Consider the following 13,045-nt stretch of genomic DNA (forward strand, 5'->3'; position numbering starts at 1 on the left):
CCGTTTTCTGGATACAGTGAGAAACCTTTATAAGTAACATTGTACTATGATACTTATATTTCAGACATGTTAACTAATTACCTTTAATAAAGATTTACTGTGTCATTTTACTAACTGCGAACGCTGTGCTTTAAATACCAATAAGGAAGCAGGCACTGAAGTCCAATGCCCATGCTTTTTTTTTTTAAATATAAAGGACATCCCATTAGAAATATTTTTTTTTTATTTGACTCTCCATATCACTAACTTGGTGTTGCATATTTTGCCCATTTGCCAACTATTGTCAGATTGGACGGGGGACATAGTCCAATCCATGACTTCTCCGGCCTTCCGTTTTCTGGGTTTGAGCTCAAAACAAGGAAAGAATGGGGCCAAAATTCAGAAGAGAAAGGGGGCTCACTGTATATTTATGAGGCTGAGCTACAAGACATACGGACCCAAAAAGAATCATTTGGCTTTATTGTAACTGACAGTTCTGGAAAATAAGGATTTCTGGGTCTTTACAGATCCCTTCCACATGTCTACCTTTCTAATAAACTGAGTCTTTGTTTAGACACAATTGCAGGCAATCTAATTAAAATTAGGTTCCGTTTGTAAGTTGGGTTTGCCCTGCTGTGCGATGCTAAGAGACTAAAGTTGATCTCGGCTTCGGTGCACAATAAATGCATTCACATCAGCTGTTACTGCACTGCTGTGCCTTCCCTGGAAAGTTGCCCTGGACTATTTGAGCATTTCTGCACAATTATCTCTTCACAGAATCATAGAATGGGAAAAGCACTGAATTAGGACTCAGAAGGCACACATCCTAACTGTGTGATCTTGGGAGAGTCACTATAATCGGCCTCAGCTCACATTCTCCAAGGGGGGGAATGAAGCTAATTATACCAACACTGGGGCTTTGAAGGCTTAGTATTAAGAATAAAAGCAAGCAATGTGCGATCGGGTGCTTTGAAAACCCTAAGCTATTGTGCACTCTTACAGCCACTCTACCATTATTCTTACTGGCACTTTTCTAGCATCCTTCACGAGCTCAATGATCATGTCAGCTGATCATCCAGGCCTGACCTTCTCCCTGCGCCTCATCAGGAGTGAACCGACCTATAACCAGCCCGTGCAGCAGTGGAGCTTTATGTCTGACTTTGCGGTAAGTGACTCAGGCTCTTAACTGAACTTTCCTTTTCTGCTGCTTTGGGTGACACCTCAGATTCTTAAAGGGAAAACCTAAATGTCCTCCCTTCTCCTTAAAGGTACGTGACTATTCAGGGACTTACACAGTGAAACTGCTGCCTTGCACCACTCCATCGCATCAAGAGTACCGCCTGCCAGTCACCTGCAACCCCCGAGAGCCTGTCACCTTTGACCTTGACATTCGGTTCCAACAGGTGCGTCTCTTGCAGTTGCTTTCCTGTGACTTCTCCAATCCCACTTCATGAAGATCGTGGTTCACGTGTATCAGTAAATAAATAAACAAATACATAAATTCACGCCATGACTTACTAATTCTTGCTTGCTGAGAATAAAGGAAGTCAGACAGGAAGGAAGCAAGAGAAGAAGGAAGGAGGAAAGAACTGCCCTTCATCTGTCATTGGATCAGGGTATAAAATCCAGAGTTGAAGAGTACACAAGGGTTATTTTTCTTCTTATGTGATCTTTTCTCCTCCTGGAGTTTGCTGCCTTGGAGAGTTGAGGGTTTTCCCCAGAGTTCTTCTGTATGTCTTTGCCTCGTTCTTGATCTTGAAGGAAAACAAACATCCTATAGTTCACGACATCTCCAAGTACCTAACTGCCATTATATAGTAAAAGAAATATGACGACACTTTTGTCCAAGGACAAATATTAAGTGTTGGCCATGCACTGAGCATGAGAAGTACAAGTCCATATATACACTGTGAAAACAATGGAAAAGAGCTCAAGGAATGCTGTTTCATCCCAGCCAAAACATTTCACCTCACCAGTATCGCCTTCTCATGAAGGGCAGAGCCAGCGTTACAATCCCCTGTGTTAGTTTGGTCGGATGTGAAAACTGCGGTGCAGTCTTCCGTCATCTACATGTGCACATACAGCCCATGTGTGTGTCTGTGAATAAGGCATCTGTGCACCGCCAGGGCAATCGGCAACCCGTAACAGAGCTTTCACACTTGGTTTTAGGTCAGCGATCCAGTGGCAGCTGAGTTCAGCTTGAACACCCAGATGTACCTCCTCTCCAAGAAGAGCCTCTGGCTGTCTGATGGATCCATGGGATTTGGGCAAGAGAGTGATGTTGCCTTCTCAGAAGGTACCCGTTTCACAGATGAGACAGCCGCTCTGTCTGCTCGCCGCCACATCTGTTGTGCTTTGCTTTATTGGGATCATGTTTAAGAAGGGAAATGATCAGTGCTGGTGTACTCTTGAGAATATTACTGGGTCTTTACCACTTTGGCAGGGATGGCTAGGGCCACTGGAATTGGATATATGCTTCTAGATGGTTTTTCTTCTGGGGAAGTTAATCTCTATTTCCTTTGCCTAAGTGACTTTTGGAAACAATCTAGATTTTCTTTTCGTGAATCTTCTTTCCAGGTGCATAGACTCAAATACTGCAGCTACTTGAGACTGTCGGTGCCTCATGGTGAGGGTCATATCTGGCTTGTTCCTGGCACTTAGCAGAATGCCTAACACGCATGGTGGGAGTTCAGTAGTAGTTGCGAAACAGATGACTGACTGCGAGGGAATTTCCACAAACTCTCCTTCAAAATCACATAAAGCCAACTCAGCTTTTTATCAACAGTTTCTTTTCTATATACTTTATTAGTCTGTATCCTGCCAAGTAATTTATCTATATGAAGTGGACTTTAAACCACAGTGGAATTATGAATATTAAATTATAGACCAAGCGTTGAGGTTATTCCCACTACTGACTGAGCATGGGACAGTCAGTAAATCTGCAGTCACTTGTGGTCCGTCCCCAGAGTGGTCTCACCTGAGGCCTGGGAGTGGATGACATCCTGAAAGTCTTCCAGTATTTGATGGCAGATTAGAAAAAGAAGGAAGTACTCTCTAGGGAGCGTTATTGTCACCAATGGTTTACAGAGTCATGTGGACAGGACTTACCATGTAACAGAAATGACACTTCCACGTATCTGTTTCAGGGGACATCATTTACGGGCGTGTCATGGTAGATCCTGTCCAGAATCTGGGTGACTCCTTTTACTGCAGCATTGAGAAGGTGTTTCTGTGCACTGGAGCTGACGGCTATGTTCCCAAATACAGTCCCACGAATGCAGAATACGGCTGCTTAGCGGACTCTCCTTCACTCTTATATAGATTTAAAATTGTGGTAAGTGCTTTAGCCCAAACAGTGAACTAGGTAGATGTTCAAAGTTCAATGTTTTCATCTGGTATTTAAAAACAATAACCTCTTTTTAAATGAAACACAATGGTGACATTGTATGGTCATCTGTACTTGCACAAACCTAAAGAAACCATTCTGTACTTGTAGAAGTTGGCATTATCTACAGCACTCCTCATTTTCTTTATTGCTTAAAGGACAAAGCTCAGCCAGAGACGCAAGCCACCAGTTTTGGAAATGTCCTGTTTAATGCCAAGCTAGCAGCCGATGACCCTGAAGCTATTCTCTTAGTGAATCAGCCTGGATCCGATGGCTTTAAAGTCGACTCAACACCACTCTTTCAGGTGGGCCAGTAATAAGCCACTTACACCAGCTCTGTGAGCACATGCAAATTATTTAATATTGGGATCATCCAGGTGTCTTCTACGAAAGGGCAATGATAGGAATACTGCATAAGTAATCATAACATTGTATAAGGTAATGCAGGTAAGCCACACAGGACCATAGTGTGCACCTGGTAAGCATTCTGTAAACCCTAGGTATTATTTTTATTACTGCATTCACCTTATTTTAAGGCTATGAGTAATGAAGACCCTTATTCAGCCCGGAATAGAAATCTAAGTCTGATGTTTGGAAACTCTGATTTGATTTGATTTTCTTTCTTTCTTTCTTTCTTTCTTTCTTTCTTTCTTTCTTTCTTTCTTTTATTTTTTAAGATTTTATTCATTTATTTGACAGAGAGAAAGAGATCACAGATAGGCAGAGAGGCAGGCGGGGGAGGGGGATGGAACAGGCTCCCGCTGAGCAGAGAGCCCGATGCGGGGCTCTATCCCAGGACCCTGAGATCATGACCTGAGCTGAACGCAGAGGCCTAACCCACTGAGCCATCCAGGTGCCCCGGAAACTCTGCTTTTCTTATTCAAAACTTCCTTCCTGTTGACTTTTCATGACTATCTTTATTAGAGTGATCTTGGCTTCAGAAAAGAAGTGTGCACAGCTCATAAATCTCCATTCTCAAAGATTTTATAAACCAAGAAACAATATCCTAGCCTAGCGATGGATGGTAAAAAGACACAGGCGACCCTAACACTGGGCAGACAAATGAGACAAATTCAGAGTTGTGTTTCCACGGAGAATCCTTGGAGGGGCAAGTACACCTTTTAGGAAATTTCCTGAAAATTGTCCACACCAGAGGGGCTTCAGACACAGTATCTGTCTTCATTCTAAAGAAAGAATCTTAAAGAAGCATATTTGTTACTTGGAATAATTTTTTAAAATGGTTTTCACTGTTAATTCTCAAAGCATTAAATGCCTTTTAAATCCTGAAGGGTTCAGAGAGCCATCAGAAATTCCTTCTTTTCACAAGCCCTAGAAAAGCAGAAAAACAGACCTTTTCTATGGTCTCCTATGTAAATATGCAGCCAGACGTACTGGAAGAGAGTCCTGAGAGTCAGAAGGTCTGGGTTCTAGTCTTGCCTCTGCCACTAACTGGTTGAGTAACATTGGCACGTTTCAGCACTGGTGGATCCTTCCTTACCCATTTTTCAGATGAGTAAGTTAAAACCATGTGACAGCTCCGACATTCTATGGCAGCAAGTCACAGATTGCCAAAGATTTACTGGCACACACTCCTTTGAGAGTCACACAAAATATTTTAGAGTCCTTTACACAAAGCCTTGCACGTACTACCCACAAAAAAATGTTTAGTGTATTAATTCTGCAGTCTAGAGTAAATTCTCAGTGATTGTCTCTGCCATTAATTTCTCTTGCAGGAGTCATGAATTAGGTTGGTGTGGTATTTAATTTTCTAACAAATAGAGTTGCATTTCCTAGGTTGCCCTGGGTCGGGAATGGTACGTACACACGATCTACACTGTAAGATCAAAAGACAACGCCAATCGAGGCATCGGCAAAAGAAGTACCGAGTACCAGCACCACTCCATAGTGGGTCCAGGGAAGCCAGAGGCCACAAGCCAGAGCAGGAAGAAGAGGGAGATCAGGAGCCCACCCCCGCTGGCGTGGGACATAGGTGCTGACAACAACCGGGGAACCAACATCCAGCACATCGCCCTGGACCGCACCAGCAGGAAGCAGGTCCCCCAGGGGCGAGTTCCTTCCGATGGCGTCCTCCCTCGTGAGCTCAACCGGCCCAGCTCTGATGTCAGCCTGGTCACAGTCGTTGGCAGCATCGCCGTGGGGTTCCTCACCCTCTGCCTCGCTGCCATCACAGTGATGATGTGCAGAAGGAGGAAGGGCGCCAGGAGGAAGGGCGCCCTGAAAGGCTCAGGCAGTAGCAAGCCCATGATGGCCCCGCAGAACCACCAGGGAGACAGCTCAGAGGTTTGAAGAGCATCGCTGGATTCAGCCTTGGCCTCCAGTGCCTTAGAAAGACAGTGGAAACCCAAATGCTTCTGTCAGTGCCAGGGAATTGGGGACTTCTTTTATGAAGCTTCTCAGAGGACCTGACTGTACTAATGAAATTGGATATGAATTCTGTCTACTTTTTCATGCATCAGAGAACAAATGCAGACCACAAACCATGCCTTTCCTCTGACTCCAGAGTCAGCAACAATGTATTGGTGGGTATACATAGCCATCCATGGACTGCCAGGAATGGACTTCTCATTTTAGGCATTTTTCTCTAAACAGTGGAGACAAATCTATTCCAAGGTGCTGCAGACTCTCTCAGAAGTTGAAGAGGAGTCTCCTGTTGCTATATGAGCATGAATCTTGAAGGTGCAATTATCACATTGTTTATTCATTGTATAACAGTTTATTCCTAGAAAGGCTTTCATGGATAGTCTGCACAAATGATAAATACACTGTTTACAATGACAAGTTTTCGAATAGGTGGAGACAGCATGGAATTATGATCAGGGGTGGCTCAACCCGTCATTCACCTTTCCTACTACATGGGAGGGAACGGAAGGAAATATAGAGGGAAGGAAGTCACTAGGTTGGATTTGAATTGTTTTTCATCCTCATCAGAGCCTCCCTGTTTTACTTGCTTATTTAACTTTAAATTAAACCAAAGAATACGTTAAGTCTGGAAGAGATTGTCGAAGACTTTCCTGTTATATAGTGAGAAATAGTCGAATTCTTGCATGATAGTATATCTCATGGGTGCTCAACATTTGTGGGAAATGAGAGGGTTGGTGGCGTTTTGGTGATGAAGAAGAAATGCTATAGAGTTAGATTCACATTTATAAGACAATGTTCTTTAAGAACTGAGCCTAGATGTTTGCAGTATTGAACCCAAAATTATGAGAAGTATCATTACAGGTGCTGGAAGGAGAAAGTGGTATTTATTAATATAATGTGTTTAACCAAAGTGCCTCTTCTACATCACAGAAATAAAGAACATTCTGACAGATGATATATGAGGTTAACCATCAGAGGAGCATAATCACACAACAATGTCCAGAACTTAAATTGGCCATAGGACATTTCATTAACCTTCTAATCAGCCTCTGGGCCAAAAATGGGGACCTCTGCCCCTGTCATTCCAGAGATGGCCTTGGAGGCACAACCTTCTTTGATCCAGGAGGAGAGCAGCATTCTTTGTCATATCCAGTTCAGTGAGCTGACACAGCGAGGTCCCTCTCAGTATCTGAAAACATACCATGTGGCACTGCTCACAGTGTTAAAAACCAGGAAACTTAAGTGAGTTGCTTGGCAAGGTTCCCATCACCCTTCTGAAAAAATAGACTCTCTCCAAATGTCAGAAATTTCCGTTGGAAAGGGAAGGAGTAGTAGTCCAGTGACCAATCTCCCAAAAACTAGTGAACGTATTTCAAGCAAAAACAGGGTCAGGAGAAAAAGAACTTTACTTAAGGCTAACTAACCCTCATGTGTTACCTGGAATCTTTTCACTTTTGTCCATAGTCTGGCCACACTGGACGTCCTAGCGGAATGGACCTCATCTGGTGTCCGTGGGCACCAGCCATCTCTTTATTAAAAAAAGGAATCTACGTTGGTGCTGAGAGAGAGGTGAAAAGCCTCTCTCCTTTTGGGCAGCTCTGCATTTCACACTCAAAGTCTTTCAAAGAATATGGTAGACTGGAGTCTCCTTCCATTGGGGAATTTATGGATATCACCCCAATAACTCAAGGGCCCCCCAAAGGACTTATATTAAGTACCGTATAGCCCGGGAGTTCATTTGTCAAGCAAACATGAATGCTTTCAACATTATCCCCTTTTCTTCTGCTTTGCCTTCTGGCAGATGCTTTGCTACTTCTTTAGCTACCTCGTAACTTGTCTAGGAATGAGCATGAGTTAAGCCGCTTCAGTGAGCGTGTGGACTTTTCATGACTTAGCACTGGGTTCAATTCAGTTAGACTGTGGGAACAAGTACTTGCCGTTGCTTTATGTTCCTTCAGTGGTTTAGATGCCTCAGAGCCTGACTCTTGCACAGTCTTGAGCATCTCTGTCACTGAATATAGTAACATAGTAATATAGTAATATAGTGAAGCCTCATTACGACAAGCCTGTTTGGAGCCTTTGGGCCACACTGGTTTTTATATCAAATTTCACTCTGCAATGTGTTTTACTAATGAGACTGCCATATATGAATTGGAGGGCTTATAAAACACAGAACATGTCTATCCTTTCCTAACAAAGATAAGTTTCTTCCTCTCTGCCCATTCCCTCTCTCTCTTTCTCCCTTTCTCTCCTCTAACTTTCCCTTGAAAATAGAGTCTGTGGGGAAAAGGCAGATATAGCTTTCTTAAGTGTAGAGTGCTTGGATTTCAGCATCATCTTCCTTTTATCTGTTTACTTAATGTGTGATTTTATATACATTAATCTTAAGAAACTCTTTTTAGTGGAAAAAAAAGATCAGCGAAAATGTTTTATTATTCAATAAAACAGACCCTTTCCCCCAATATTTTGTTTTTAGACAATTATGCTGGTATTATCAGCACAATTTCATAAAATAACTTCCCATAGACAATAGGATATAAGCTTTAATAACTCCTTAGATACCCAGTAGCTTCTGACCCTAATTAAAACTATATAATTGAAATTGTATCACACAGTAAAACCCAAAGCACAAAAATATATACGAAGCCTTAGCGGCTCTCCCTGCATATGAACCACAAAGCATTACAATACATAATTATGGTTTTAATGATGGTTTTATTTATCCCACTTCATTCCCTCTCTTAACATTTACTAAATGCTCACCTAGGACTCACCACTTTGAGAGATTACACAGAAACCAAGATGCCCTCCCTGGTCTCCAGCAGGTTCTAACCAAATGTGGCTCCTCCTTTAGACCAGAGGGATCAGCATTTGCATTGGGTTCTGCCCTGGACCAAGAACAAGCCAGGCGTGTCTGTGAACCACAACTTAAAACTCTCCAGAGCACTGACAGTGGAGTCCACTGTCTTTCCTCTAAAAGAATCCCACATTATGGGTCATTGTGATCACAGATCTAAGGTAAAATATTTCAGATCAATAATTTAATGGAATTGCCCTTTACAAATCTACACAGAAAGGGCACATTGCAGGGATGTGGGTAGTCTGGCTTATTCTTTTCCTCTTAATGGAAGACAGGCCCACTTTATTCCAAAGATGGGATATAGCACATAAACTCTTGTTCTCATCCATTAATGCCCCAACACCTCTTGAAGTGCACCCTCCCACAAGCATCCACAGCATTTGAACAGTATAAATGGTGGTCAACTAGAATTCCTCCGCCATTCTACTGCACAGCATTGGTGACATGAAGGACCAAGTACAAAAGATGTATTTCTATCAGCGGCCAACAACTTCTTTATCAGGTCATCACACCTCTTAGTCTTTTCCAGGTTACCAGCTCCAAGGTCAACTTTAACAATAGAAATGGATCTGCAGAAAATCATAGAGCCTCTCATATAAATCCACGCTAAAGGGTAAAATAGTCCTAGCTTGAGAAACAATAAAGAAGCAATAACAGGAAAATGTAATGACATTTAAATTTTTAAGGTTGGAAATTTGATTACTGCTGCTATTTTGAAAATACCTATTTAGTTTTGATTTAGAAACCAGTTTAGTCCTTTAAAAGAAAAAGAAAAAATAATCCCTTAAGATGCAAATATTTTACAAATTCGAAGTTTACATAGTTGTATTCATTTAAAAGCAAGGGAGCGCTGATTCTTTGAAACTCTTTCATTTCTTCTAGCCAGGAGAGCAATAACAAAAGGGAGAAGACAGGTGTCTTTACTAACTGCAGGGCAAATGGTGAATAGAGCTTAGGTGTTCAATCAGTCCTAAGGCCATGGCTTAGAAATGTGTAATTTGGTACAGCAGTAGAAGTACGACTAGTATCTGACAAGCACATACAGACACATTTACGTATACAAACAACCAAAGATCTCATATCTAGAAAATGACGATCCTAAATATAGTTTTAGCTGAAATGGTCCATATGGAGATTTTCAGAAAGGTCAACAGAATGGTCATTTGTGTTAACATACTATTGTGAGATTTTCTTGGACATTAGTTTCAAGGTTACTATGTTTCCTTAAGATTTTTCTTCGACTTGATTCCAGTGTTCCATGGTTAATGACAAGAATTTTCAGAAAATACCATCCATAGGTTCAAAGTTTCACTCACTGTCTATTTCTCCTTTAGTGTTAAAAATGGAAGATCAAGATTTGGGTAGTTATTTTGCTTTTAATAAGAGATTCTAAAATAGAAGTGTGCAGCATTTTCCTACAGTTTTCACCAGGAGGATTATACAGAAACTTCTTAGATAAAAGAAAGCTGGTTCTCTCTTGAACTAAAGTTGATACAACAAACTACACTAATGTGAGCCTCTCTCAAATTTAATTATACCGGGAAAACCAATCAGAATATTGAGTTGGCAGCCTTTAAAGAGTTTTACCCTCTTCCCTCTCTTTCAAGTACATTTGTTAGCTTTTGCTGGTATCTCTGTGTATTTTTTTTTTTTTCAGTATTGTGTTTTAGTTAAGAGCAACAACCAGAAGAAGAAACCACAATGCTGCTGCAGCAATGACATCTCCTTTCCTTCCTTCCCTCCTCTCCCTTCCTTTCTTCCTTCCTGGCTTCCTTTCTGGCACAGACCATCCTCTGATATTTGTCTATCATTCCTCCAGTAACGCTTCCCTTTTAGTTTGGAAACCATTGCCATTTTCACTACAAAATTAACATTCTCTTTCATCTGAAAGCTAGTAAGTGAGCCCAGCATTTGTGCAGTGTCCCTTCTTTATAAAATGTTAAGGCTTTTGGCTGATGGAAAGAACTCCCTTCAAAAGATCAAAAGCATCATTCTGAATAATGTAATGACAATCTGTGCTTTGATTTTTCTCTCAGTGAAGGTTCAACACTGACATTTAAGACACACACACAAAAATCCCTTTAAGGGTTTAATTGAGCAAAAGTAAAAGGCCAGAGATCACATATATGAAGTTGTTTTGCATGATTGAATACTTTGCAATGAAATAAATGGCAAAACAAAAAAACTGTTAAAATGTTAACAGCTTTGAAGTGTTTCAAATTGTAATTATTAAATGTACAATGTTCCTTTCACTATTAGCCAGATGTTGCCTACCCAGATTGCATGATTCCTTGAATACTCTAAGTGAATCACTACTACAGATATTTATTTTTCCAATGTTTGGATCTTCCCTTCACATAAGAATTGTCAGTATTGTGCCTTAGAAAATAAGAAAGAAAAGAGAGAAATGCAAGTTTTTAAGAACTAACATTAATAATAAAGAGCATTGTAATACAAACCACTTAAAATATAGAAAAGCAATTACTGGTAAGAATAAAAGATAATTTCTGTAAGGGCCCAAATTAAGCACATTACAAAAAGAAGTACAAAGCTGAGTCTCTTTCTGTGGTTCCAGGAATTCAAGTTTTTGGCAAGGTATTTTTAAAGCCCATTTGTCTCTGAAAGAAAACTTCAGCCTGGACAAGGAGTTGTGTGTTTGATAATTGTATTAAGTGCCTACTTCCTTCCCCCAAAGTCCTCCAAAAACTCAGTAAATTTATATTTATGTAGCCACTGAGTGACATATCTGTGTGTAATGGAATTATTTGCAAAGCTTACTGGCCTTTGTGATTTTCCCATGGGAATTCTTCAAAAACTAGCAGGGTCTAGTTTTTGTTGTTATTGTTTATTTACTGGGGTACTTCATGTTTGCTGGATATTGAAGCTTATCCCTGGGAAACCAACTATGCCAATAATTTGGAACCATTCAGTCTTCTATCCACGTCTAAAATAATTCCTGCTGCCACTTGTGTTGCATAACTACCACTGTTTTCCTTCAAAATATATCTCATGTTTAATATAAATAAAGCCCATATAAATATAAATCTGTTAACACGGTCAAGTTATTGCGGTTCATTCTTCAACTTTATTTGCACTGAAATCCAAGAATTCGTGTAGTCTGCAATGAGTGTCCGTTAACTTTCGTTCCAGGTCTGAAGCCTACGCTCCTGCAGGCTTCCAGAATGGGACCTGTGCTCCCAGCACTTCTCTGATGCTTGTGGCAAAGTATGTCGGCTCCTTACCAGGATCAACCCACAGAATCTTAGCATTTACTCACCAGGTGTAGCAGGTGCTGACACAGCCAGAGGCCTGTCAGTGGCAATGTATGCTTAAAGGAAACCACATACTTAGGCGAGTAATTCTGTCCCAGGAGCAGGGTGTCTAGATCCTACTACAGGTATGAACCCCTGCCCAGCTGCACTCATGAGGATGAATCAACTAATAACGGATGAATCCATTGCTGGGGAGCTGCCCTGACAAGGTAGACCAGTCGCCTTTATGTAAATTTCCCTCAAATCAGTAATCATTTGATTTATTATATAGTCAGATTTTTAATAGGTGGCCACCACTGTTTAATACCAGAAGGAAAGGCAAGGACAGCGTCTTAGAGCTGTTGAAGGATAATCCCAAGAAAAGGGCCAAATACACAAGAGAAGTTAGAGTGGGGGACTGGGGGAGGAAATGGCCATGTTATAGCAGAAAAGCTGTCATCAGCTACAGAAATGAGAGGCTCAATCCATCTTCACTAGAGAAGATAAGAAAAGAGCCTGTGTGCTAGGAAATTTCCAAGCCGCTAGGAAGAAAACCTGGCTTTCAGGAAGTTAGGGAAGGGGTCGGAGGAAGGGGTACCCAGCCACACCTGGGTATTAACTAGGAGATAAGATCTCCCTGCCATAAAGTCACAATCACCCCAGGCACCCAATTTAAGGGGAAAGTCCCCAAACCAGAATGAGGGAAGGTAGACCTGACTGGGGGCAGGGAGATGATCAGAAGCAGAGTTGGGCCATTCTGAACCCACACAGTACTGATCCCCAATCCCAAGCCCCCACCCAGCAGCCATGCCAGGACACTGCTGCAGAGGAAGAGCGATAGCAATTTTTGAAACTCCTGCTCCCTACAGACTGCAAAGCATTTCAAGATGCTAAGATCTCATCCTGGAAATTTAAATGTGACTAATGGCAAAGTGGTTAAAGGTGGTAGAGAAGGCGGTCAGGCAGAGTAAGATTATATCCAAAGGACGATGAGGCAGGTCAGAGAGGATACAGGGTACTCAACAGGGGGAGAACATTTGGAGAAGGGCGTATGCAAAAAGAGGTACAAATATTTTCCTAGGATTTCCTCGGAGTTGAAACTATTCAGAAGACAATGAGTTCGAAACACATAGGCTGCGCGACAACATACAGTGGCTGTGGCCGGACACGTTTCTGCCCCTTTTGATG

At 41.6% G+C, this 13,045-nt stretch overlaps 1 protein-coding gene across 1 annotated transcript in view; it reads left to right on the top strand.

Moving 5' to 3' along the window:
* The window catches only part of FREM2 (FRAS1 related extracellular matrix 2), a 159,809-nt gene extending 148,159 nt beyond the window's left edge, over window positions 1-11,650 (top strand). Inside the window, exons 19-24 of the mRNA XM_004779525.3 lie at window positions 1,017-1,144; window positions 1,248-1,382; window positions 2,149-2,275; window positions 3,126-3,313; window positions 3,523-3,669; window positions 5,159-11,650. Of these exons, the coding sequence (XP_004779582.1) occupies window positions 1,017-1,144; window positions 1,248-1,382; window positions 2,149-2,275; window positions 3,126-3,313; window positions 3,523-3,669; window positions 5,159-5,671 (1,238 nt within the window). The 3' untranslated portion in view covers window positions 5,672-11,650. The remainder of the gene's footprint in view (window positions 1-1,016; window positions 1,145-1,247; window positions 1,383-2,148; window positions 2,276-3,125; window positions 3,314-3,522; window positions 3,670-5,158) is intronic.
* The last annotated feature ends 1,395 nt before the right edge of the window (window positions 11,651-13,045 follow it).

The sequence above is a fragment of the Mustela putorius genome, unplaced genomic scaffold (assembly GCF_011764305.1).
Source record: "Mustela putorius furo isolate JIRA1106 unplaced genomic scaffold, ASM1176430v1.1 tig00003942_pilon_pilon_pilon, whole genome shotgun sequence".
NCBI classification, from domain to species: Eukaryota; Metazoa; Chordata; class Mammalia; order Carnivora; family Mustelidae; genus Mustela; species Mustela putorius.